This window comes from Mus caroli, chromosome 10, assembly GCF_900094665.2.
Source record: "Mus caroli chromosome 10, CAROLI_EIJ_v1.1, whole genome shotgun sequence".
Taxonomy (NCBI): Eukaryota; Metazoa; Chordata; class Mammalia; order Rodentia; family Muridae; genus Mus; species Mus caroli.
Genome location: NC_034579.1, coordinates 70,409,005 through 70,436,311, shown reverse-complemented (window position 1 = coordinate 70,436,311; position 27,307 = coordinate 70,409,005). Strand labels below are relative to the sequence as shown.

At 47.6% G+C, this 27,307-nt stretch overlaps 1 protein-coding gene across 11 annotated transcripts in view; it reads left to right on the top strand.

Annotated features, from left to right (window-relative positions):
* Pcnt (pericentrin) overlaps positions 1–27,307 on the top strand; it is a 93,284-nt gene that overhangs the window by 47,872 nt on the left and 18,105 nt on the right. For 4 of the 11 annotated variants that reach the window (XM_029482456.1, XM_029482458.1, XM_029482455.1 and 1 more), the window contains 11 exons: positions 3,402–4,247; positions 6,871–7,551; positions 8,887–8,989; positions 10,497–10,660; positions 12,301–12,465; positions 14,814–14,981; positions 15,569–15,761; positions 16,563–16,839; positions 16,947–17,097; positions 20,776–21,456; positions 26,143–26,387. In XM_029482456.1, the coding sequence (XP_029338316.1) occupies positions 3,402–4,247; positions 6,871–7,551; positions 8,887–8,989; positions 10,497–10,660; positions 12,301–12,465; positions 14,814–14,981; positions 15,569–15,761; positions 16,563–16,839; positions 16,947–17,097; positions 20,776–21,456; positions 26,143–26,387 (3,674 nt within the window). The remainder of the gene's footprint in view (positions 1–3,401; positions 4,248–6,870; positions 7,552–8,886; positions 8,990–10,496; positions 10,661–12,300; positions 12,466–14,813; positions 14,982–15,568; positions 15,762–16,562; positions 16,840–16,946; positions 17,098–20,775; positions 21,457–26,142; positions 26,388–27,307) is intronic. The other 7 variants (XM_029482465.1, XM_029482463.1, XM_029482464.1 and 4 more) reach the window with 3 other exon arrangements.

Here is a 27,307-nt window from a genome sequence, read left to right as displayed (position 1 = left end):
ACATTTTTTTTTTTTTTTTTTTTTTTTTTTTGGCCTGCCCTATTTTCTCTTTGCTTGGTGTTCTAGTTACAGATAGACTATATTTTTCATAAGGTGGATAAATTGAGCCGTGCATAGTTTTTTGTGGGGGGAACACGTGCTCAGAATCATGCTTAAGACCCTCTCACTGGCCTGAGCCTATGTGCAGCGCACAGAAAAGGGGAGCAGAACAGAGCTCTCTGTGCATTAGAGGACTCTTACTTTTCTGTTGCTGCGATAAGACACCATGACCAAAGCAACTTAGAAAAGACAGCATTTATTTGGGGCTCACAGTATCAGACGGTTAGAGTTCATGACCATCATGGCTGGAAACATGGCAGGCAGGCAGGCAGGCAGGCAGGCAGGCAGGCAGGCAGGCAGGCAGGCAGGCAGGCAGGGCTCTGGAGCAGTAGCTGAGAGTTTTCATCTTGCTTCACAGACCGGGAATGGCATGTGCCTTTGACTCCTTAAAGCCTGCCGAAGTGACACACCTCCTCCATCAAGGTCACACCTCCTAATCCTTCCCAATCTACTAACTGGGGACCCAGTATTCTAACATGAGTTTCTGGAGCCATTCTCATTCGAAGCACCCCGAGGATCTTGTCTTTTACCCAGCCTTCTGTTAACCATGGAGCATGACATTCCAGTGTACTCTGTGTGTGGTGTATAGCTGATACCATCCAAACCAAATTGGGGGCAGGAGGGGCAGGGGGCTACATGGTTCAGTTTGGTTTGGTTTTGGGTTTTTAAGACAATTCTCAGCCAAGCTGGCCTCTGTCTTCCAAGTCCTGGGATTAGAGGTGTATGCCTAGCCACACCCACTGGCTTGTTTGTATTTGTGTATGAACTATGACATAGAGCTTGCCAAATAACATGTTGTTTTGGGGCTCTTGATATTTCAAAAGCGACGTATGAGACATTCATTATTTGAAAACTTTTAGAACACGAATCAGTTAGGTTTTTCCTGGTTTTGGTAACTGCATGTGATGGTGTCTTCAGAGAATGGAGTTGGGCCATATTGACATGGCTACCAATCCCAAGTTCCCACTAACTGTTGTTGTAGGTTTACTTCATATCTAGGTTCCTTTAAAGTTCCTGGGGACTAGGTGAAACACAGCACGCCATGAGTGTGCGCTTTCATGCCTAGTGAAGGGGGTTCGTGTCACACACCGCAGAGCCTGCCACCATGGATCCAGTGGTCACTTGGGTGCCTGAAGGGACAACGGCTGTGGGTCATTCAGCTCATTATAACTCAGCCCCCGGCCAGTGTGACACCCAAAGTTTAAATTACTGCTTCAGGAAAATGAAAACAAGTCAGTTAAAAGGATAACAGAGTAAGGGGTCTCAGTGTAGCCAGAGGTGTGTCACAAAAGTTGGCACAAAAGACTACAAAGCCATAGCCATCCTTGGCTGGAGAGGAATTAAAGTTCAGCGTTTCTGAGTTGAGATACAGGGCTTTAGGGTAGGGCATGCGTTGAGCTATACTGAGATAGGCAGGCATCCTTTCCCTGAAGAGCAGGTGTTGTTGCGGTAAATCTCCTCCCAAATATGCCCGGGCAATGAAAACACAACACAGTTAATATGAATGCATGCTGTGCGCCTAGACTGGGCAGACCTGCCGCTACTCTACCATCTTTCACATCCATGAGACCCCTTAGAACTTGCAGTTTCTCCAGGCCATGTGCTTCTGCTCTGCTTTTCTTCTTCCTCCTCCTCCTCTCTTTCTCTCTCTCTCTCTCAAACTTCCTCCTTTTCTTTTCTTTTTGCTCCACCGTCCCCCTCTCTGCCCAATCATCAGCTCTCCTTTATTTTACAAATAAGCTGTGAAGCAGGTTTCCAGGAAATCACCTGAGTGCTGACTCATTCCTTGTTCACAACCACTCTGGAGAACAGAATTGACATCAAATATGATTAGCCCCAGGGCTATCCACAATACTTCCCCCTTTCTGAAAAGGCTATTTTATCTCAGGTATAATTGAACATAAAACTATTACTATTTTGTAATTTATAAAGTATAAGAGACCTAATGCCCACATAACTATTTTGTAATTTATAAAGTACAAGAGACCTAATACCCAGTCCAATATTTTTGTTAATTAAACAGAACCTCTGTCATCTATTCTTACTTAAAAGACTTACAATTCTACATCTGGCTGTCTTGGCTTTAGATTGGATGCCATCTGAAAACCATCCTCTCAGAACTGTTCCTCTCAAAGTAAAAAGCCTGGGTTGGCTAGGAGACTATGTAGTTTTTCAACCCCATCAGAAATCCAAGAACGACAGATATTAACTGAAAATATATAGGAAGCCTAACACAGCTTCCCAAATTTAGCCATTTTATAGAGACTGCTGATCACTTGGACATTTCCTTACTTCAACACGTTGGAGCATTGGTCTTTAGCCTACTGGCCAGGGTCGTCTGACAGACTTAGAGAAACAGGAATAGTAAGGACTAGCCTATTCTGTCTTGGCAGAATCAAGCTGTCCTAACCTGTAATTATGTCCTTTCTTTGGACAGCATTATTTCTGTAGATGAAATGAGGCAATTCTTGCCTAGTGGCCATTTTGCCACAACTGGAGTAACTCACAGATGCTCAGTTTCTTCTTTGAATCCGAGACAGGGAAAGCTGTCAGGAGCAGACTGATCTCAACAACAAGTGAATAAATAACATTAAATGGTACATTCTGTGGACTTCTGATGTTTTTGAAAACCAACTATCTATGTGAAGTAATCTAGACTGTTGTCTGTTAACTACTCTCAGCCATTCTGATTAAAATAACTGAAAACACCCTAACAATAAACTTAGAGCCATGAATGTTCTATTTGGCCCTTAACTCAACAGGCTTAAACATCTCAGATCTGTTTATAATAACAGCAATAGAAGTCTTGTACTGGGTCTAAGCCTTGTACTTCAAAATTTTTAGTATCAAAGACAACCTATAATAACCCAGCCCCAAAGCCAAGGAAACTGGGACGAAGATGCTTCATAACTTGTTCAAGCTGAATATGGGCGTTGGGATATTTTTGAAGAGGGGAAAAGGTAGGGAAAATGGGAAAATTCGTTGGTCTTAAGAAGGTCGCACCAATGATTGTCTCTGGTGTCCTGACTGGATCCAGATGAAAACCAAGACATCAGGAGTCCAGGCAGGTCAGTTCAGCATGTCTGATGATGAAAGTCACCAAGGCTGTATGTTCTGTAACATATAAATCTCAAAACAAAACTTTAATATCATCAAGATAGTGTGTGTGTGTTGGGGGGGTACTGTCCCTGTCTTTGTTTTTTTCTGGAGACAAACCTTCAGCCTTCTGTGTCCTGGAAAGGGGAGGCGCTCAGGCTAATTCACGCGAGACTGTCACCTCATGACCTGTGCCTCCTCTTTAGGTTGTCAACAGGAGAAACTCTGAGATTGACGAGCTGAAAAGCCTCATCGAGAACTTGCAGGAAAACCAGAGGCAATTACAGAAGGATAAAGCAGAGGAAATCGAGCAGCTCCACGAAGTCATTGAGAAGCTGCAGAGCGAGCTGAGCCTCATGGGGCCCAAGGTGCACGAAGTCAGCGATCCTCAGGCTGGCAGCCTCCACAGTGAGCTGGCCTGCCTCCGGGCAGAAGGCCTGGGTGGACAGGCACTACGGAGTGAGCTGCAGGCAGCACAGGCAGCCAAGGAGGTCTTTGGCCAGCTCCTGGCAGACCAGGCCCATGGGCACAGCCAGGCTCTGGAGGCCCTGCAGCAGCGTCTCCAGGATGCAGAGGAGGTTGCTGCAAGACACCTGGCTGAGCTAGAACACTGTGTGGCCCTCAGAGAGGCTGAGGTGGAAGCCATGGCCTCTCAGATCCAGGAGTTTGCAGCTACCCTGAAGGCAAAGGAAGCAATCATCGAGCAGAGAGATTTAGAGATTGATGCTGTGAACAAGTGGAAAGTAAACCATTCTCTGGAGCTGGAGGCCATCATTTTGGCTTTGGCTCACTTCCGTCACGCTCTGGAACAGCAGACCTGTGCCACCCCGGACGAGCCTCCTGAGCTCCGGCAGCTGCGAGTGCAGTGTGCTCGCCTCAGCCACCAGCTACAAGTGCTGTACCGGCCTTTCCTCAAGTGCCGGATGGAGTTGTACCAGCGCCAGTCTCATGTGGCATCTATTGGCTGTGCAAACCCTTGTGCAGATGATGAACTGGAGCAGGAGGGAGTCAGCAACAGGCTGGCCTTGGCTCCCCACAGCCTGGCTGCACAGGTAGGCTCCATCCTTAGGGGATACAGTAGGTAGCCTTCCGCATCGGGACTTCTGCTTGTCTTTTTATCTTTAGTGACTTCTTTTCATTCTGCACACTTGTCTTCTCTTGTCACTTTTGGCTTCTGGCACTGCAGAGAAGAGAGCCTGGGGGGCTCAGTAGCTCCCCTTAGTGAATCCTACTGGCTTTATTGTGGAGCCGAAGGCCCTACCCAAGCTGGCTTTGAAAATGTTCCAGTTTAAGAGCTTGCAGGTTTAGCTGCCTGACTGTTCCCACCTGCTCCTCTTGCCAGCGGCCCCACCCTGCGCTTCCCTACCACACGTATCCTTCTACCAGAGCCAGAAGTCCTCGACCTGCTGTGCCCGGCAGTGGGTATTGAGCAGAGCCAGAAGCGCTTCCCTCCATTGTCTCTGCTTGTTTTTGGTGCAGTTCTATTGCTCAGGTGGTCTGAGGAGCAGCCAAGTCACATCTGAGTCCCTGACTAACCCAGTTGAGAACATTGGCTCCCAGCCCATGGGTTGCAAGACCCCTTTGGGGGGCCTAATGATCCTTTCACGGGGGTTGGTACACCAATATCAGATATTAGGATTCATAGCTAGCAGAATTAGTTATGAAGTAGCAATGAAAATAATTTTATGGTTGGGGGCTCACCACACCACGAGGAACTTGTATTGAAGGGTCACAGTGTTAGGAAGGCAAGGAGCACTGCTGTAGAAGTTCTCTGGTTTCCCCTGGTTAAGGATAACCTACAGTCTGCCGAAGTCCTGTGACACTAAAGGATGCCAACCTCCACAGGCCAACAGTATGACTTCAGAGCTCGAAATCTGCCAGAGGCGGCTAGGAACAGAGATGCTCTTAGTGAGAAATGCGGTGCCCTTGAGCACAGAGGATGACAGCAGGGTTCTTGAAGGGACACGGGTGCATGGGCTTGGGGTAAGGTGGGCTGGGCCTGCCCGTGCTCAGTTGGGCCAGGCTCTACAGTTGAGGGCCGGGTACATCATGACAGGGTTGCTTCTCTGAGGTGAGAGGTGAGAAGTCTCCTTAGAGACTCCTCGGAGTCCCTAACCCCCTACAAGGAGGTGTATGGACTCTCCTTGTGCGCTCTGAAGTCTCTTACAAGCTTTATTCATGTTTGCTGCAGTCTGCTTAGGTAACTCCTGTTCATTTGAACACCAATTTGCTCCACTTTCCAAATCCAAAAATCTTTGAGATTTTTTTTTTAGCCATGATTGATTTCCATTGTCCCTGCCAATGTGTCTCTCCAGCTTTGGAACTCTTTTATTTATTTATATTTATTTATTTATTTTGGTTTTGGTTTTTGGAGGCAGGGTTTCTCTGTGTGTAGTTCTGGCTGTCCTGGAACTCACTCTATAGACCAGACTGGCCTCGAACTCAGAAATCCACCTGCCTCTGCCTCCCCAGTGCTGGGATTAAAGGCTGGAACTCTTTTATTTTTTGAGCCTTGTATTTTCTTCTCTCTTTCCTTCCTTCTTCTCTCCCTCTCTCCCTCCCTCCCTCCTTCTTTCTCTCTCTCTCTTTCTTTTTCTTATATCTTTTAATCTAAGAAAGGGTCAATTTTTACTCTGGGAGAGAAGGGTCCCTTGGGAATCTTGGCTTGTTTAGGGTCAGGATTTAATGAGGAAGCATGTGGCAGGGCTTGCCAGGCCCCATGTATCCAGCAGCCCTTGCTGCAGATCTGCTCCCCGCCCTAGGTGTGTGTTACGTGTGTCAGTCATAAGTTCCTCTATGAGAACAGCATCCTTCTGGCGAGTGAGGCCCCATGGCCTGCTCACTGATGCTCACAAAGCAAACCCATGACTCCTTAGCCACTCAGAAGACTCAAAAGACTCCTAAAGCTGGTTGCTCTCAATGCACGCATGGCATTTGGAACCATTACTCTGTGATGGCGCCCGTGCCCTGAGTGTTGCTGCGAGGTGGAGGCCCCAAACTCAGGCTCCACCCCTGCCTGTGTCTGAGAGCAGGAAAGGGTCAGAGTTACACTAACCTTGACTGGACCTAGGCCAAGAGCAGGACCTAGACCTGTGCCATGATCTGAGGGATGCTTGTCTCCATCTCCAGCCCATCGGACACCTCAGGGAGTACGCTCTGGGAAGTCTCTCACGAGCGGGCTACAGCCCACTCCCCCGTGATCTTATGATGGCTCCTTCTGTGTGACTGTAGGAAGACTCTGCCTGTGGCGCCACAGACAGTGCCAGGTGCCTGCCAACAAGGAAGCTCTGCATTCTCATAGCAGTTACAGCTGTCTGCCTCTCAGTGTGTGCACATAGAACCTTCTAGTTTCTTTTTCCCTCAAGACAAAACAAAGCAAAATCCCCAAATCTTGAGTAAGTCCTCACAACCCTTAATGATGATCTTTGTCTTTTAGGTAAAAAACAAAAAAAACAAAAAACAAAACAACAACAAAAAAAACCCAAAAACCATGAAAAACAAAAAAACCCCCTAACTTTCAAGCTTTAGTTCTGTTTTCTATGCCATTAAATAAACTTGACATTTTATGTGTCTTGAAGGTTTGTTATAGGCACTCTTTTTCTGAAAATAGTTCAGAAACACTAGGGAAATATTGGCTTGTACCTCACCTGTTCATTTGCATATTCTTCCACACAGGCTAAGGAAGAACTGGAAGACTGTCCCCTGGGCAAGGCCAATCTCATGGCCCAGGTGAGACAACTTCAGGAGGAACTGGACCACCACGTGCATTCCGTGGCCTCCAGGGACACCATCTCGGAAACTTGTAAATTACAGCAGCCAAACCTGTCGGAAAATGGGCCACGTAATCATTGTTGTAACGGTGAAGAAAGCAAGCCATCGCCTCCCGATGATGTACTTAATATTGCCAAAACCACATGGGATGTAATTGATATTATTAAAAATCAGGATTTGTTGGTCCAAATTGAAATGCCAGATTTCCCCACCCAAGAAAAGTTAACATCCCAAGGTGGACCTTTCTCTTCCCAAGCCGGTGGGCACAGCAGCTCCCTCCTCCCAGAGGAGGCGGCTGAGCCCCAGCAGGACCCCGTGAGGGCACTGGACCTGTCTTCCTGGAGCTCCCCTGAAGTTGTCCGGAAGGACCCATCCTTGGAGCCTCAGCACAGCCTGCCCCTGACCCCGGGCGTGGGCACAGTGAGCCTGCACAGTGTGGACATCTCACCAGACTGGACAGACCCGCTGCTGCAGGCAGACGTGTCGGGGCTGCTTTGTTACCCGGGCAAGTCTGCATCAGGCCAGGCCCCACTGTGGGCAGTGGCCCCCTCGGCTGGGAAGCACCATGCGGAGAGGACAGCCACGGTAAGTGTCTCCCCATACTCCCTGCTGCAGACATTTGTGGGGGGGGGCCAGTGTTTTCGCAGGGTGCATCACAGCAAGGCTATTATTGGCTCATCTGACAGTATGTGCCTCAGAGTCGCTGAGGAGCCTGGCTTTCCAGAAGAAATCAGCCCTCCAGCTGACTGTTGTAGGGACCCTTAGATGGTTTTAGTCACCTCTGAAACATGAGGGATAATTGCACTCCTCAGAACCTTATGTTGTGGGTCTTAATGGATGTTAGTTCTGAGTAGCACGGTCATAAGTCTTACGTAATTTACAAAAGGCCTCATTGTCTGAGTTGTTTTAGATTTTGTATGTGTATGTGTGCATGTGGAGATCAGAGGTCAATGTTTCTTGTTCCTCTGTTGCTTTCTATCTTATTTTGAGACGGAGGTTTTCACTGAAACACAGCTTCCTGCTTGGCCCAGACTGGCTGGTCAGCAAGCCCCGTGAATCTTCCTGTCCCCACCTTCCAAGTGCTGGGATTGTAGCGACATAGCATCTACCAGGGATTTTATGTGGGGAAGCTGGGGAGGGGACTCACACTCTGCTGACTAAGGCGCAGCCACAGCCCTAGATTTATTATAGTAATTGTCTGTGAGTGTACATGTGGTACTGATTAATTTTAAGAACACTTCAATTTATTATTTTTTAGTTTAATTGCATTTTTCTTTTTTAAGGTTTTTAAAATTTATTTAATGTATGTGAGTACACTGTAGCTGTCTTCAGACACACTAGAAGAAGACATCGGATCCCATTACAGATGGTTGTGAGCCACCATGTGGTTGCTGGGAATTGAACTCGTGGGACCTCTGATAAAGCAGTCGGTGCTCTTAACCACTGAGCCATCTCTCCAGCCCTGGCATTTTTCTATTTTGAAGTATTTTTTATATGAGGGTACTTTGGGGTATACATGTTATCTACGGTACCATACATTATAATCTATGCACAAATTTAAAAGTTTTTGAGATATATTGCTAGTGGCTGCTTTATAAAGATTATTTTTAAAAAGTTTTTAAAATTACATTTCATTTTGTGTGCATGTGTGTTTGGTTACAGCACATGGACGTCAGAGAACGCCTTGTGAGCAATGGCTGCCTTCTATCCTGGGGGTCCCATAGTTTACACCTAGGTTGTCAAGCGTGGCTGCAGCTGCCTGTACTCACTGGGCATTTCTCTGTCCCTTAGACTATCCCCAGTGCTGACTGAGCTGTCGGCAGCATGGGTGTGCAGCACGATATATTCTGACCTTAGGAAGTTACCATCTGTTGTTATTTACTGTTTTTGTGACCTTACAAAAATCTGCCTGTCCAATAGGAGAAGGACGTCGAAGACTTTATCGTAACATCTTTTGATTCTCAAGAATCGTTAACATCCCCTTCTCATGAGTTAGCGAGAAGAAGTGATGGGAGCAGGAAAAGTGAGTCCGTCTTTTATATATATTAGTGTGTGTGTGTGTGTGTACGTTTAGAGTTCAGGATACTACAAAGGTTCCACCAGGTCCTCTGCTGTCCAAATGCACTGTCACCTTCTTGTTCCCTGAGTACGAGTTGCCAACGTGCTTCTGTTTGCCTCCTGAGAATGTCTTCGTGTTTTTTTTGGGGGGGGGAGGGGCGGGTCCAGGTCCCAGCATAGTGCTTAACACCTTTTTCAAGCGTTTGGAAGCAGGAGAGCATGCAGTTCACTGGAAGCGATGAGATGCGAGAAATGTAAACGTGCAGTGAATGTTCCTTCCCTTCACACTCAGATGGAGCGGATGGCGGGGAAAGTTGAGTGGCCTGTGCTGGACTCTGTGGGGACACCTGAGTAGAACTTATTGTCATATCACATTTGCTGTTAAAATAGCATTTATTGGCTGGAGAGTTAGTTTGGAGGATAGGGGCACTGACCATTCTTCCAGAGTACTGGGGTTCACTTCCCAGCATCCACATGGCACTCCTCAGCTATCTGTAATTCCAAGATCTGACACCCTCAGACTGACAGACATGCAGGCAAAACACCAGTGCCTATATAAACAACTAAGTAGCTTTTAAAAAAAAATCGCAGAATTTGGATTTAAGAGAGGCAGGCGCATTTCTAAGAGTTAGCATGTTAAGGCTGTGAGTTCCTGGGTGTCATCTCGTTTCCCCACCTCATGCTTGAGAATGAGGGTCTGGGCTTCCTCAGTACGTATGAGTTCTAAGATTTCCTTCCATTTGCTGCACTTTCTTTCTCCCCAGCATTATGAAAGGTGTTCATCCTTTCATTGTATGTCTGAGAATGTAGACTGACCACAATCAAGGGTAGAGATGGCCTGATGCTTCTGCTCGCTGTGGGTCTAGGGCTGCTGCCTCTATAGGCTGAGTCCCTGGGCACCAGACCCTTACTGTACCGCACTGGCCAGCACGGTCCTGTAGGCTTTCTTAGGCTATTGCAGGCTGTAGGCCTGAAGATCCAGCTTTTAGACTCCCAAGGCCTTGTAAAACCCCTGCCCATTAGATGCCTAGTGCCACAGGTACTGGACTGTGTGCAGTCCCATCCCCATTCCACCTCAGGTCAAGCCAGGCACCGCTGTCCACCCAGCTGCTCCTACCCCGTCTCTAGGCTTGGTGTCCTGTCTGTCTGCCGAATTCTTGACCCCTGTGCTGGGTGTGAAGTACCTAGGCCTTAGGTACTGTCTGGCTGCCCCTCAGTGCTTTCTGGGGTGTGGTTGCCAGTGGGGATGAGCAGGTACAGCCGTGTAAGGAGCTGAGATAACCCTGAGCAGACAGCACGTCAGACATGCAAAGTAAGCTTTTCCTTTCTTGCTCCTTTCCCTCTGACCTGTGTTTTATGGAAATTGGTGACACCTTAACCTGGTGCTAACTGGTGCTTTATGTGCCATGAGTTGCTGTCACTGTAGCTGGAAACATGCTGTGGCTTCAACCCCGGACCCTGTGTGCTTCTAGGTGATGGCCCAGACATTGCTATGATGTTGACCCTGGGCTCCGAAGGATCTGAGACTCCCACCACTGACCTAGTCGCTGCTGCTGCTGCTGTTCCTTTCTCTAGAAGGTTTGTCCAGTCACCAGGAGCAATGAAGGAGAAGGAGATCCATGCAAAGCAAATGAAGGTACTAATGTTCCAGAGAATTGGCAGCCCCAGTGACACAGAAAAACCTGTCCCTTCCGATGGTCAGCCTTAGCCCATTGGTGGGCTACACTCATCCTGGGCCATCACAGTATAGGAGTCCCACTAAAGGTCCTCCTCTTTGGTCCTATGCCAGTCCCCCAGGTGGTGGTGTACCCCCTAGGTTGAGGGCCTTGGACCTTCTTGCTTGAGGTTCTGAGAACTGGCTTGTTTTGGTTGAGTCTGAACTCGGGGGTTGTGGGGGAGAGTACTGTTTTCTTTAGAGGAAAGGAGAAAGCTACTCATTACTATTGAGCACTTAAGTCATTTATGACAGACATTGATGTTAACATGATGAGTAAGTCAATGGTATCATGCCGGTATGGCGTCTTAATTCAAATAATAGCAGTATCCCAAAACAGTGTTTTGTTTTGTAACAGGGTCTCGTGGTGTAACCCATTCTGGCCTCTAACTTGGCCTGCCTGGTGCTGAGATTGTGGGGACCGCTGTGTGCCTCTTGTCCATAGTGGCCAGAAGAGGGTGTCAGCTCCCCTGATATTGAAGTTGCAGATGGTTGGGAGGTGCCCTGTGGGCTCTGGGAATTGAGCCTGAGTCTTCTGGAGGAGCAACTAGCGTTCTTAATTGTTGAACCACCTGTCTGGCAGTCTACCAGTAAATAAAACAGTTTTAATGTCATTAAGAATTCTGAAATTAATTTAAAGTAAGTTTAAAGCAAGCTTTATTTTATTCCTTTCAGAATGGGAACCAAGGGATTGGAGGGTTTCCCAGAAATTCCACACTAACATGAAGGTTTGAGGGTCATCTTAATACTTACATAAGATCTGTATCTCAGCAATAGTTATTGCTGGGGTTTGCCATTGTAGCTGAAGGTTCCTGAAGAGAGCTTCTATTGGCACACACACAGTCTCCACACACATGTATATGAGCGTGTACACACACACACACACACACACACACAGAGAGAGAGAGAGAGAGAGAGAGAGAGAGAGAGAGAGAGAGAGATTAGAATGATTTGATAGTTTTAGTTAAGGTTTCTGTTGCTGTAGTGAAAAACCATGACCAAAAAACAAGTTGGGGAGGAAAGGGTTTATTCAGCTTACACTTCCACATTGCTGTTCATCACCAAAGGAAGTCAGGACAGGAACTCACACAGGGCAGGAACCTGGAGGCAGGAGCTGAGGCAGAGGCCATGGAGAGGTGCTGCTTACTGGCTTGCTCAGCCTGCTTTCACATAGATCCAAGGACCATCATCCAGGGAAGATACCATTTGCAGTGGGCTGAGTTCTCCCCCGTTGACCCTGAATTGAGACAATGCTTTACAGCCTGATCTCAGGGAGGCATTTCCTCAACTGAGGCTCCTCCCTCTGATGACTGTAGACTGTGTCAAGTCGATACAAAACCAACCAGTACACTTAATCTTTGCTTTATTCTTTGTGCCTTAATTATTTATGACACAAAACACAGGAGGGAGAGGTCTTTAATGTTTTCTGTCTAAGCAACAGCCTAATAGTAAAGTAAGTTTTAATTTTCGGGGAAAGAGTTGAGGTGGTAGTAGTTGGCTGTGTGGATGACGGTTTCAGGCTGGGACGCCTCCTGCTTCCTGATGGTTTTTTCCTTCTGTAGGCTTTGCTGCAGATGGTGTTTGATGAGAGCCACCAGATACTGGCCTTGTCAGAAAGCCAGGACCCCTCTAGCACACTGAGCAAGGGTGAACCACGTGACCCCCTGGATGGCTTCCCGAGGGACAGTCAGACCCTTTCGGAGGTGACAACTGACAAAGGAGAGAAGGTAGGAGACTGCTGGCTCAGTACATGAGAAGGAACCATTTGACCTGCCCATAACATGGTCACACCACTGCGATGGCTTTGAACAGCCAGCCTGCTCCTGACCATAGCCCCAGGAAGCACAGAGTACCCAGCAGGGTAGCTCCATATAGCTTTGCGCCTTTCCAGCCCAGGTCTAGCTGGTGCAGCAGTAGCAGAAGGAGAGAAAGGTTGCCCATTCTATTTGTGGTTTTTCTGTTGCTGTGATCAAGCACCGTGACTGAGGCAGCTCACAGAAGGAAGGGTTTGTTTCAGAGGAATAGAGTCCATCATGATGGAGAGGTGTGGCCGGTAGGAGCAGGGAGCTTAAAGTTCACATCTCAGCCATAAGCATGAAGCACAGTAAACTGTAAGTTCCCTAAGCTTTGTACTCTCAGAGCCTACCACTCAGTGGTGTACTTTCTCAGAAGGCTAAACCACCTACACCTCCGCAAACAGAGCCACCAACTGGGGACGGAGTATTCAAATGTGGGGGACACTTCTCATTCCAGCCACTACTTTTTTGCTCTTTTTCATCTCACTACTTCTGATACCAACAAATATTTAAAAAAATAACGTTTGTTATGTAGCATGTGTGGAGGGATTACTGTATCGTATGTGGAGGTCAGTTGGTTTTTTCCTCCTACGGTGTTTTCTGAGCATTGAACTCAGGTCTTGGGCACAGGAGCCTTTGCCTGCTGAGCCACCTGGTTGGCCCCTGATATCAGTATTTTTTTAATTAATTTATTTTATGTGTATGAGTATTCTGTCTGCATTTATGTTTGTATATCACATGTGTGCCTGATGCTCACAGAGGCCAGAAGAGGGTGTGTGATCCAGTGGGACTGGAGTTACACACAGAAGTGAGCTAACATGTGAGTCCTCTGGAAGAGCAGCTGGGGCTCTTTACCACTGACCTGCCTCTCCAGCCACTAACGTCAGCCTTAAACTATTGTTGTTGTTATTATTATTTTATAGAAGTTAATATATTTTTGATCATATTCACCCCCATCCTTAACTCTTTTTCAGGTTCATATCACCTTTTTTCTATATATACCCAACTCTGTGTGTGTGTGTGTGTGTGTGTGTTCATTTATTCTTCTAGATGAATTTTTCTGCCCAAATATTCTTGGATATGTACTGTGAAGAGACACTATGACCACAGCAATTCTTATTTTTTTCTCTAAATATACATTTTTTTTTAAGGGTTTATTTATTATTATATGTAAGTACACTGTAGCTGTCTTTAGACACACCAGAAGAGGGCATCAGATCTCATTATGGATGGTTGTGAGCCACCATGTGGTTGCTGGGCTTTGAACTCAGGACCTTCAGGAGTGCTCTTACCCGCTGAGCCATCTCTCCAGCCCTCGGCAGCTCTTATAAAGGAAAGCATGTCATTGGGGCTGGCTTACAAGTTCAGAGGTTTAGCCCGTTATCATCATGGTGTGAAGCATGGCAGCAAGCTGGCAGATGTGGTGCTGGAGAGGTAGCTGAGAGTTCTACATCTGGATCAGCAGGTAGGAAGAGAGAGAGCCAGTGGGCCTGGCTTGGACATTTGGAATCCAAAGTCCACCGCAATGATATACTTCCTTCAGCAAGACTCACCTACTCCAACAAGGCTACACCTCCTAATCCTTTCAAACAGTGCCATTCCCTACGAACTCTCCGGGGCCATTTTCATTCAGACAGCCACAGTGGTCTTTCCTGGTAACAGTGGTCTTTCATCGACTTACCGGTGCTGTGCTCTCAGAGAACTGGTATCGGTATTTTGGTGATAGAGTCAGGCTGAGCAATTCCAGTCTTCAGTCAGACTGGTTTCTGCTCTTCTCTGACTTCTCGGCTGCCATGATAAAACACCACAGACCAAACAGTTTAGACAATAGGTGTTTACTGCTGGGCTGTGTGGGGGCCGGGCGATTGCGCTCAGCACCAGCTGGGCTCTGGTGAGAGTCCAGTACTCAGTTTGCAATTGCCTCCTCCTGGAACAGCAGAGAGCATGCGTACCCTTAGGTATTCTCCCGTTTCTACTCATACAGCTATACCTAATCACAGCATTGTCAGGTGGAGCCCCACTGTACGATCACAGTTCATCTGAGTGGTACATTGTTCTTCACAGTGAGGATTAGGGACAGATATGTGAACTTGTAGGACAGACACATTTTGTTGGTCACACTTGAGTGCACACTGAGGAGCACATAGAGTGTGTGTGTGTGTGTGTGTGTGTGTGTGTGTGTTGAGCGTATAAAGCAGGTGCCTTGCACATGCTAGGCAAGCCTCTGCCACAGAGCCTGCAGCCTAGCCCAGCACTGGCTCTCCTGTTTTCCCCTTCAGGAATCTTTGGAGACACACCTTACGTGGAGTGAGGAGCTTTTGCGGGCCATACAAGAAGTGTTTGCCAGGGAGCAGGAGAACGCTGAGCTGCAGCCTAGACCTTATGGCTCAAACCTAGGAGATTATAACTCCCTGGTCCAGAGGCTGGAGAAGGTTATCCAAGAGCAGGTGAGCAGCAGCCTTGAACCTGGCCTTTGATTACCACCTTCCAGGGAGTGTGAGGGAGTCCATCTTTGAGGCTTACATGTTTTTCCAAGCTTTGGAATGTGGTGATCATGGGCTGAGGACGCCTTGTGGAATGTCATGCTGTCAGGTGTAGGTGCTAATGTGCTTGGTGGATTCGTCCCTCAGTCTTCCTCCCTGGGACACACCTAGCAAAAGAGCAGACTCTTTGAGCTCTGGGCCCTGGGCTCTCCCGGGCCACCAAGCACTCTGCACATGGGCTAGAGGACATTAGCATGGTTGGACAGTAGGAATCCTGTTCATGTCCCTGGGCACAGATGAGAAGTCTAAACTTGAGACTGAGGTACCGATGCAACAGGCCCTGGGCAATGAGGAAGGTGCTCAGAGGCCAGGCCCTGGGTCCTATGCACCTACTGCATCCTTACAAAGCCATTAAACTCACCACAGCGGCTCTGGAAGCTCGGGTTTGAAAGGATCAGTAGTGCAGGATGAGGCACGCCCGCCTTCTGCCTCCTCTTCTGGGTGCTTACCATCCAGCGTTCACCCCAAGTGTGTTCTTCCCTGCCCTCTAGGGAGACCCGCAGAAGGTTCAGGACCACCTGTGTCTGTCAGACAGGAGCAGCCTGCTAGCTGAGATTCAGGCCCTGCGTGCTCAGCTCCGCATGACACACTTACAGAACCAAGAGAAGCTACAGCAATTGTGTGCAGCCTTGACAAGCACAGAGGCCCGAGGGAGCCAGCGGGAGCACCAGCTACGAAGACAAGGTGGGTGCCCCCGAGTGTAGTTTACCCCACCCCATCCCTGCCCTGCCAGGCCCTTGGATGCAAAGGAAGCCCTGATCGGGATCTTTCAGTGGAGTGTATGGAATCTCTCACTGGAGTTCAGGATCTTGTTGTATGTAAGTTTTCACCTTTAGGAAGGTTTTTATGGACATGACATCTGTGAACAAATGGTCTGTTTCCTTTCTGGCCGTGTACTGATCAGGTCTTAGCATGGCAGCCTCCCTCAGTCCTGTGTTCTCCCTTCTGCACGGGTCTCTGTTTCTGTTGGGTTTCTGTCAGGTAGTCACCCTTGTGCTGGGTCATGTGCATGCATGTGTCTTGGCTAGACTCAAATTTGTGTCTGTTTATAAGAGTCTTGCTCTGCAGTCTTGAACCTTTATTTTTAATTCTCATGTTGGCAAAGCTCTGACCTTGCAAGAACCACACAGCATTCCCTTCTGGATTTTCAGAGGACTGTGCAGAACCAGTCCTTTTGAGGTTCTGGGGGAATTTTTTAGTAAGCCACGTGGACCTTAGTTTGTCTCTGTTGTAGGAATATGGTATGTGAGGATGGCTGGTGCTATAGGTCACAGAGTGTGTCCTGACCAGGAGGTTACACCTAAGAGTCAGAGGAATGTGTCCCTGAGTGCCTTGGCTCCCTTAGACACAATGGCTTCCAGTTCACAGAAATACTCACAGGAACTCCTGTCCCCCAAATCGAAATCATTTATGACGTACCTTAGTTAATGCAGCACACTACGGACTCAGGGATAACATGCTGTCTACCATTTTAATTCTTGTCAGTTGAACTTTTGGCGTACAAAGTGGAACAGGAAAAGTGCATAGCAAATGAGTTACAGAAAACCTTGAGCAAAGAACAGGAGACGGCGAGCGACGTGCGCAAGCGCCTGGTGGTGGAGCAGAGTGCCGTCCAGGACTTGAAGTCCGAGCTGCACGCCTGTAAGCAGGAGAACACCAGCCTGTTGGAGTCGCTGGACAAGGTGCAGCAGGAAGTCCTGCGGCTCAGGTATGGCCATGTGACGTGGTCCTACTGTGGAACTTCATCTGCTTCGGCCGGCAGGTGCTGTGGGGGCTTTGGATTTCCATGTGACCATGGTGGGAGGGACGCCTGCCTGGATGTCCCCTTTCCACACAGCTCATTGCTGTCCCCTTGTGTGTCTTACGCAGAGCCATGCTGGACGGGAAGGAGAAGGAGCTGAAGGTTGTGCTCGAGGAGCTGGAGTCTGAGCGTGGAAAGGGGCAGGCTCTCCAGGCCCAGCAGGAGGAGCAGCAACTGCGGTACCTGCAGAGGGAGGGCCAGAGCTCCAGGGCCCTGGAGGTGACTGCCTTTCTTGTTCTTCTGTGTGGTGGGCGGCTCAGTCGGAAGGACTTAAAGACAATATGAGGCTATCCATTTTATCTTTGAGTTTATAAAATAATTACATCACTTACCACCTGTTTCCCTTGAAACCTCCATAGATCTTGATTTGCTCTTTTTTAAATCCATGGCCTGAATTTAACCTGCTCGATCTGTAAGGTGTTACTTGACTATATGTTATTAGGGCTCTTCTATGAGGAAGGCTCTTTCTCGCACTCCTAGCATTGCTTGGTTGCTCTTTTTGTAGGGTCGAGGCCTCATGGTCTATCTCTATCCACTTGGGCATGCCTGTATGGTCTAGCCCTAGTCACCTGGGCATGTCTGCCGTTGTCCTTTCTCAGCTCATGTTTGTGGTGGCCATGTTGGTAAGGTTTTAGAGGTGTAGCTTCTGAGATTGCTCTGAGACACAGTCTCACAGTAAACTCTGATCTCTGGCTCAGATACTCTGTGCCCGCTTCCCCAGTGTTTCCTGAGCCTTGGGTAGGGTGTGGTTGTATAGATGTATCAATTGGAACCGGGTTCCCCGGCACTGCAGTTGAATTGGTGTCCCCATCTGTTGCAGATAGAAGTTCCCTTGAGGGCTGAAGGCTACACACTGACCTGTGGGTTTAAGGACATATATTTAGAGCATAGTTCTAGATATGCTCTACATAGCACAGAGTGTAGGGGTTGTGCTGGTTTAGTAAAACAGAGGGTGCACTTTCTCCTTTAAGATCCGTGACTTCACCAGTCCTGGGTATCTGGTTAGGTTTCCAGCACCAGGCAAGATATTCCTCTATTTACATGAACCAATTAGAGGAAAGCCCTTGGATCCCATTAAGGTATTCGTGCCACTGCTGCACCCTTTAAGATGTGGTGCCAAGCTGGTTGTCATGGTGGTCAGTGGTCATCACAGCCGGCTAGGACTATCATTGCTTCACCCATGGGAAGCCTGCACAGTGCCTCTGGTAGGATGGAAGCTAGTTCTTGAAGAGAAGATGTTCGGGTCAGTTCCAGCTCAGTGGCCACTGAGACCGTGTGTGTGAAGTATGAAGTGTTTTAGCGATAGGGACTTACCTTTGTCCCTTTGAAGAACAGCCAAGGGCAATAGCAATAGCCTGTGATGTTTTAGGAGTCTCTCGGACAGCCCTGGCTGTCTTAGGCTTACTGTTGCTGCGATGAAACACCGTAACCTAAGCAACTTAGGGAGGAAAGGGTTTGTTTGGCTTACACTTCCAACATTACTGTTCATCATTGAAGGAAGTCATGGCAGGAACTCAAACCAGGCAGGAATCTGGAGGTAGGAGGGAGAGGCCATGGAGGGATGCTGCTGTTGGCTTGTTTCTCATGCCTTGTTCAGCATGCTTTCTTGTAGCATCCTGGACCACCAGTATAGGGATGGCACCATCCACAATGCTCTGGGGCCTTCCATACCAATTACTAATTAAGAAAATGGTTTGTCTCACTTTGTAGACTAGGCTGGCCTTGAACTCAGAAATCCGCCTGCCTCTGCTTCCCAAGTGCTGGGATTAAAGGCGTGCGCCACCATGCCCTGCTAGCCTTCGTCATTTCCGTCAGCCGGATGTTTGTGTTTTCCTGGGTGTCCCTCAGCATTTCTTCTTCTCAAGTTCTTTCTCCTTCATTTCCTTGAGTTGTGTCTTCAAACTCTTTGAGTTCTCAGATGAAGTCAATGGTTGTCTTTTTAAAGCTTGTTCTGTGGTTCTGGGTAATTTCCGTTGACAAACATATCTGTAGGACTGGTAGAATTTGGAGAGAAGACACTGGCTTGACATTTCCGACTGTTGCTTTTCCTGTGATGAGATCGGGCCTCTGTGGACTTGCTAAGTCTGACCAGGATAAAGTAGGTAGGGGCGGAAGACAAGATGCACAGGCAGGTTGGGCTGAGGGGCTGGAAATGGCTTGGGTGATGTGAAGTCAGATGGGTAGAGGGGAATGGGCTGCTGTACAGTTGTGCCTCCAGGTTTAATCCTGGACTGTGGGGTATTTCTGGCTGGGTCAAAAAGTTGGAAGTGGTGTTTGTAGGGACCTGTGGGTTTGGGAATAGAATCCTGTGAGAAGCATAGAGATTGGTGGCTGTGCAGGGTGTCAAACTAGTTAGTGCAGGACACTGATGTGGGACCTGCCAAGGTATGATCTCAAAGGTTGGGTCGAGTGGGTGAATGGGGAGGGTTAGGGAGACTCATAGATCTAGACCTTGGAGAAGGCTGTGAGTACACCATTTGAATTCAGCGCAGAAGGGACCTTGTAGTGGCAGGTAGGTGGGGGTCCTGATAGAATCTTATATCAGGGTTGTGGCTTAGGCAGGAATTACCAGATGAAGAACACTGGATCTGGGATCTGGGCTATACCTGGCAGGCTGGAGAGAAATTGTGTATGGAGATGCTGAGAGAGACTGATGGGTTCAGCCCTAAAGAGGATGTGTGATATCTGCTGGGGTGGAGAGGATGTGACATGGAAGGGCGTTGTGGATGGTAGCAGGTAAGGCAGACAGCTCCTGGAAGAATCCTAGAGATAGCTTGCAGTATGGGCAGGGGTGGCCAAACATTGTAAGGACATTGTAAGCAGGGCCAAGGCAATATTTAAGTCAAACCATACCTGGCAAGGGAGAAGGTGGGTATCTGACTTAAGGCAATGGTCTACAGCCTTGTTGATTGTTCCCAGCTAAGGTTCTTCTGCATTTCCATTGGTTTTATTTATTTGTTTATTTATTTACTTACTTACTTGTAAAAGTGTTCTTTAATTTTTGAGAATTTCAAACAATATCTCTGACTATATTTTCCCCCTACCCTAACATCATATTCTTTCTCTTAAAAAGAAATAAAAAAGAACAAAAACCATGGAGGCTGATTTGTTTTGGTCAACTACCCCTGCTCATGAGGCCTGCCCTGGAGTGTAGTGCTCACTGAAGCTTTTCCTCCTAGTCACTTAATTCTCAGAAATAATGACTCTGAGACTAGTTATTTATTACTAAGCGCTTAGGCTGTAATCTTTCCTATGTTCTCCAAGTAGCTGTTAACTTCTTATTTCTTTTATTCTCTTCCGAGTTGAGCTACATGGCTGATTCCTTGCCTTGTCTTCTTGTGTGTATCTCCTCAGCATTCTGGGGCAAGTCTCCTGCTTTCCTGACTCTTTGCCAGAATCCTCTCTCTCATTCCTGGATGTCCCACCTCCTATTTCCTGCCTCAGCTCATTGGCCATAGGCTTTTTTATTGACAGGTGATGCTTAAGAGCGTCTCTCTACAAGTGTGGCTGTTATACCCAGTGTCACACAACCTCCTTGTAGCTAGCCGGATGATGTTTAGCATCTAAGGTCTTCATAAAGCAGATGTGGTAAACACGGGGTGACTTTGTACCCCGAGTTCATCGTGTCCCGTAGCTCATGGTCTCCGGCTACAGTGCGTGACTGTAAACACCACGTCTTTGAGCATTCTGGTGTTTTGGGATTTCTAAGAAAGGGAGAAAGATGTGTGCATATATTTTTTCAATACTAATTCCACATAGTATTTCACCCTATAGTCCTGAGTATGGTTTTTACCCATAGGATAGTTTTCAAAAGTTGTCATTTCTGAATTAAAAGTGTAAATAAGAAAACCATCAGTATTAATTGTTACTATCTTGTTTTTTTCCCCACCCATGTAGGAGTTGAAACTATCTTTGGAGAAGCAGCTTGCTCAAAACAACCAACTGTGTGTGGCTTTGAAACACGAGCGTGCGGCCAAGGACAACCTGCAGAAGGAGCTGCAGATCGAGGCCTCGCGCTGCGAAGCGTTGCTGGCGCAGGAGAAGGGCCAGCTCTCAGAGCTGCAGAAGAGCCTGGAGGCTGAGCGGAGCCACTCACTCGAGCTCTCGGAGGCCCTACAGCACGAGCGCCTCCTGACGGAGCAGCTGAGCCGCAACGCGCAGGAGGCCTGTGCCCGCCAGGAGACACAAGCGCAGCATGCTCTGCTGCGAAAGCTGAAGGCAGAGAAGACTCGTGCGTTGGAGCTGGAGGCCATGCTTGAAAAGGTGCAGAGACAGGCTGCCCACACCCAGCAGCAGCTGGAGGCTCAGGCTCAGGAGCGCTGTGTAGAGCTCAGGAGAGAGAAGGAGGTAAGTGGCAACCTGAGGTCAGCCGTGGACGCCTTGCGGACCCACAAACAGGAGCTGGGATGCTGTCTGCAGAGAGAGAGGGAGAAGGCAGCTTGGTTGCAGGCAGAATTAGAACAGTTATCTGCCAGAGTGAAAGAGCAAGAAGCCCGCAAGGACGCAAGGAGGATGGAGAGGAAGTCGAGCCGCGCAGATCTGGACAAGAGGAAGTGGCAGAGAGACAAGGAGACGCTGGTGAGAGCAATCCTCCAGCAGCTGATCCTCCGTCCTTACCTACCACCCCTGAGTGGCTGGAGGTGGTGACTGTTCTCAGGGACTTGTTCCTGGCCTCCCTCCCATTCCTCTTTATGCTGACACCACACTGTGTGGCTCACCCTAGCTGTGTAACAGGCTTTGAAGTTAAAGGTGCAAGCACGCTCGCTCGCTTCTTTGAGCTCCCTGCTCTCTGTGAATTTGAAAATGATCGTCTTCATTCTTCTTTAAAATTTACTTTGTTTTTTAATTTTCACCAAATTTTTCAGTTAGCGGACAGTGTGGTGAGCATCATTCTGGTGTTTTCACACAGTGTGCCATGGTATTTTGCGCTCACTCACTCTCTCTCTGTCTCTTTCTTCTTGGTGCCTTTTCTCCCCAGGATTCCTGCCCCACACACGGAGTCAACTTTCATGTCTCATGGATCTCCTTACACTTTCAGTTTCTTAGACTACACATGTACATATAAATATATACGTTTTATATATATATATATATATATATATATATATATATATATATATACACACACACACACACACACACACGGGTATATTTGTAAATTTTAATTTTCCACAGTGTGTCTTATTTCACTTACTATATAATGACATCCAGTTTCATTCATTTTCCTTTTCCTTCAGATCCCGTGGTTTCATTTTTCTTCATGACCGCACAATTCTGTTGTGTTGTGGAACACGGTTTATTTATCTGCTCCTGTATTGGTGTACGTCTAGGCTGGCTCCGTTTCCTGGGCTTGTGAAGAGTGAACTAATCATTGCGATGCAGGGCTCTGTCTCTATGGTGTACTGACGTGAATACTTAACGTGTGCGTACACTCAGGAGTTATAGCCCGGTGACACTATGTCTTAGATTTAGCTTTCTGAAGAGCTACACCGATTTACTTCCACAGAGCTGTACAAGTTACCATTATCCTGAGGCCTGCATCCTCATCCCGGCCTGTATTCTTTATTTTTCTCTTACTGGTAGCCGTTCTGATGGTGTTGGGCTAGAATCTCAGAGCGTTTTTAAATAGCATTTCCCTAACAGTTCAGGACGATCATTAACTGCTTAGATTTCTTCTCTTGCAAACTGCCTATCCAGTGGATTAGAGCATTTATTAGTGGGTAATTTGGCTGCTGAGTTTTTGCAGTTCTTCACTAATTCTAGACATTAATCCCCCATGTGTGTATAGTCAGCGATTGTCTTCCGTCCGTTTTGCAACTGTTGTCTTCACTCCATTGTCCGTTCCCCATGTGTGTGTAGTCAGTGAGTGTCTTCCCTCCGTTCCTGTAAGTGTTGTCTTCACTCCGTTGTCCCCCATGTCGCCGAAGCTCCTTCCTGTCATCGTCGGCTCTGGGGGACCGATGCTGTTAGTGCCTAGGAGTCCTTGGCTTATCCCTGTCCCAGGGAGTAGTTAGAGTTCCCAGCTTTCAGCTCTTATACTAGGAGGGTTTTGCTCTTGTGTGTGTGTGTGTGTGTGTGTGTGTGCGCGTGCGCGTGTGTGAGAGAGAGAGAGAGAGAGAGAGACCAGTTTTTCCAGCACCACTGCTAAAGAATGGGTATTTTATTTCTGATATATGTCATTTCTGTCAAAGATTGGGTGGTTGTAACAAGGTGGACTCATTTCTGGGTCCTCTGTTCCATCTATTGGTCCATGTGGCTCTTTTTGTGCCCTTGCTATTGTGGTTTATGACTGGGGTGCCGTAATACAGTCTGACGTCAGTGGTGATGCTGTCTCCAGCGCTGTTCTTTCTGCTTCCATACGAGCTTTAGGACTCTTTTTCCTACTTGTCTGAAGAATGTCATTGGGATTCTGATGGGAATTCTATTAAATGTGAGGACCAGTCTCCACAATAGTAATTCTCTGAGTTCATGCAAAGTTTTTCCCTCAGGGTGCCCACTTCAGCTTCTTCATTGTCTTTTAAAGTTTTCATTGTAGAGGTCTTTGGCGTGTGTATATATGTTTGTTTATATGTATCCTGCCACTTTGCTGTAAGTGTTTATTATGTCTAAGAGCTTTCTGGTGAAGTTTTTAGGTCTTTCAAGTGTAGGATCAAATGGTCTGGAAATACTAATTTGATTTCTGCCTATACCCTCTTACTTATTTCTTTTGTAGCTGAGACTTAAGCACATATTGAATGTGGTAGAGAGAGTGGAGACTCCTGCCTCATTCCAGATCTTAGAGGAAACACTCTGATGCTCCCGTTTAGTACAATGCTGACTATGGATTTGTCCGATGTAGCCATGGCTGTGCTAAAGATTGGCCATTGATGTGGCAGGAACTGCATTGAGCTGTCTAGGCTGCATTGTGAGGTCTGATGTCTCAAGTCCTCTTGACTTGTGAACACATGTCCAGTCTGATGTCTTTTTAGATTTTTTATTTCACTTATTTTTTATTTTTATTTTCTATATCTGGTGGGTTTGCCTTCATTTGTGTCCGTGCTTGTGTGTGTGCAGTGCTTGTGGAGAGCATCAGAGGGCATCAGAGCCCCTGGAACTAGGGCTACAGATGGCTGTAAGCCATTGTGTGGGTGCTGGTCATATAACCTGGGTCCTCTAGAGGATCCTCTGGTGCTCTTGAACACTGAACTCTCCCTTCAGTGCTCAAGTCTTTCTGTTGGAGTGTGTGGTGTGTGGTGTGTGTGTGTGTGTGTGTGTGTGTGTGTGTGTGTGGTGAGAGGGAACTTTGGGGTGTGGTTGTCTTCCCTTGGCAAGGCTTCTCCCACTCAGATTCAGGTCGTCAGACTAGTGTGGCAGGTGCTTTGCCCACTGAGGTGCTTTACCAGCTCTGGTCCTTTACTCCTCATCTTGCTGCTTGCCCTGGCTGATGTGTGGCAGCCCAGAGTGGGCAGAATGGGAGCACTTGTCTCCCTTCTCGCCTGGGGAAGATCCAGCCTCCGCTGTTGTGTGTGATGTTAATTTTGGTAGTTTTAGGAAGTTTGGATCACTCCCTAGAACCCGTGTTTATTTTTGTGGATACACTTGGTCAGAGGCAATTCTCTTTAATCTCTGGTTATTCAGTCTTTTAAAAATCTGTTTTAAATTACAAAAGAGTATTAGACTTAGGGAGTGGGCTAGAACATAGCTCAGTGGGGAGTGTTTTGCCTCATAAATATCTCTAACGCTGCTCCCTCCCCCTGCAAAAAGCATTTTTTGCTAGGTGTCTTTTCAGTGTTTTCTTCACGCCTGCGGGTTTTGTGATAGACTATTGCAGCGATGGGTTTGCAGCAGGTGAGCCGGCCACGGAGAACAGTTGTGTTTACCTGCTGTGCTGAGTTTGTGATTGTGTTGTTGAGAATCTTGGCATCTGTATTCAGAAGGGATGTTAGCCTGCAGTTTTCTTACATCTCTCGTTTTAGATCAGAGTGCTAAGACCTATGTGGGTTAGGCTGGGCTGAGAAGTGTTCTCCCTTTATTTAATTTTCCCTGACATAGGGTCTCTCTGTATAACCCCAGCTATCCTGGAACTTACTATTTAGACCAGGCTGGCCTCAAACTCAGAGATCTGCCTACCTCTGCCTCCCAAGTGCCTGTAATCCCAGCCCTCGGGAGGCAGAGGTTAATAGATCACAAGTTTAACATCAACCTAGGTGATATAGCAGGGTCCATTTTGTTTTTTGTTTTTTGTTTGTTTGGTTGGTTTTTGGGGTCTTTTTGAGACAAGGCCTCATTATGTAGCCATTGCTGGTCTGGAACCTGCTGTGTAGACTAGGCTGCCATTGAACTCACAGATCCTAGCAAGGCCCTTTTGTTTTTGATTGTTTTGGCACTGAAGTGTAGAACCACCAGCTTAGGCTTAAGAAAGGAGTGTTCTGTTTCCTGCATGCACATTCATGTCACGTGGGCACATGGAGGTCAAAGAGTAAACTTGTGGATCCATGTCTCTCCATCCAACTTTACCCTTTAAGGCTTCTTGGCCTTCCCTGAGACCCCTCTGTTTCCCCTCCCCTTACCTGGTGAAGTGACTCCATCTCTGTCAGGGGAGGGTCCAGGTTGCTTTTTGACCTCTACCCAGGCCTGGGCTAGCAGCTCTGCAGTTCCATGGCACTCACAGATGACCTCACGTTCATTTGTAGGGCTAGGCTGAGAGGCCACAGGGCTACAAGTGGCATGCTGTTTACCTGTTGTTGTCCTCCTTTGTTGACTTGTATGTTGTGATATGTGTATAAATGAACTTCAGCCCATTTTAGCCTCACAGGCTTCTCTGCTGGTTACCCTGTGGGCTTGCCTTAGGCTTGGTTGAAGCCTAAGATGAGACTCCAGTATAGACTCTGCTATGGGAGTTTGCCTGACTGTGTTGACGGTGGGTGTTAGGTGTGTTCATTGTTGGGATCTGGGTAGAGGCCAATAAACCGTGTAAACCCCTTCTTCTGAGGTGCTGTGGTTGCTTTTTGGGGGTCAGAGGGGAGGGTGTTCTCCTGTGTGGTACTGCATTACAGTGCTGGTCTTTGGCCAGATGATCTTAGTTTAAAACTTGTTTTGTTTTGAGATGAAATCTTACTATGTTTCCAGGGTTGGCCTTAGTGAGACCTACTGTGTCCATCACACATGACCATCACCTCACGATCCCCTGCTTCCACTTTCTGAGTGCTGGCTGTGGGCATGCCCCTGCCCTACTCATTATGCCCAGCGTAATGGTCTTTGTCTTTGTTCTTGCCGTTGTGACAGCGAGAGTTGGAGATACAGCGTCAGCGTGATGAGCATAAGATCGAGCAGCTTCAGCGTCTGGTGAGGGAGCTGAGGTGGAAAGAGGAGGCGCCCGGAGGAAACGGCCCTTGTTGGGGCTCCCCCGGCAGGGGTTCTCTGGAGAGGGATCAGTTCCAGGAGCAGCAACAGGAACTGGAGAAGATCCGACAACAGCTACTGTGTGCAGCTGGCCTCCTCACAAGCTTTACCAACCACACAGTAGACAGGTATGCATGGGCACCTGATCCTCAGTGGCCACCGGTCCACAGGATGGCCGGTGCCTGTAATTCCCACACCAGGCAGGCAGGAGGGCCACCGCAAGGGCAGGACTGGCTGAGTCTGCAAAGTGAGTTCCAAGCCAACAAGGTCTATTAGCAAGGCTATTTTATGTGGACAAGAAAATGAAGTGTTGGACACCTTTGATTTCAGGACTGCATCTAAAGGGGTCCTATGGTTTTCTCTCTCCATGAGTTTAGTTGAACTAATGGGCAAGGTCTTCTGAAGGATCCCAAGAAAACCATATTTTTACATTCTAATGTTACAAAAAAGTCTTGTTATTCATTGTTTCAGGTCGTGTTGAGGTTTGTTTGTTTGTTTGTTCATTTGTTTCTCATGTACCTAGCTGTGTAGCGTCCAGGCCTGGGTGCCTACCAGCGGGGAGGAGCCTGTTATCAGCTAAGATGGCTCCTTGTCCATATCTAGATCTGATTTGCTGAACAGCATGATCTCATTTAGGACAGCAATTAGATGCTTTTTATTGTTATATTTACTTTTTTTTTTTGCACATTTGTGTCTGTGTGGGTGAATGCATTTGAGTCAAAGGACAGCTTGTGGAGGAAGTGTGCTGCCTCCTTCCACCAAGTGCAACATCTAGCACAGGTGGTCAGGCTTGTCAGCAAGCGAAGGCATCTTGCTACCCAGGGGGATGCTTTCGTTCTTATCAATCCAACAGGAAGCAGTGGGATGTGGGGATGCAGGGATGCTGGCTGAAGTGCTACCTAGGCCACTGTCACAAACCCTGAGTGAAGTGACACACCAGCCTGGCAAGACACCCACATGGAAGCGCAGAGCTGGACTGCTTGCTTTCTCAGAGAAAATGCTGCACAGACGTACTTTCTTTGTGCCACTAACAAAGAATTATGGAATA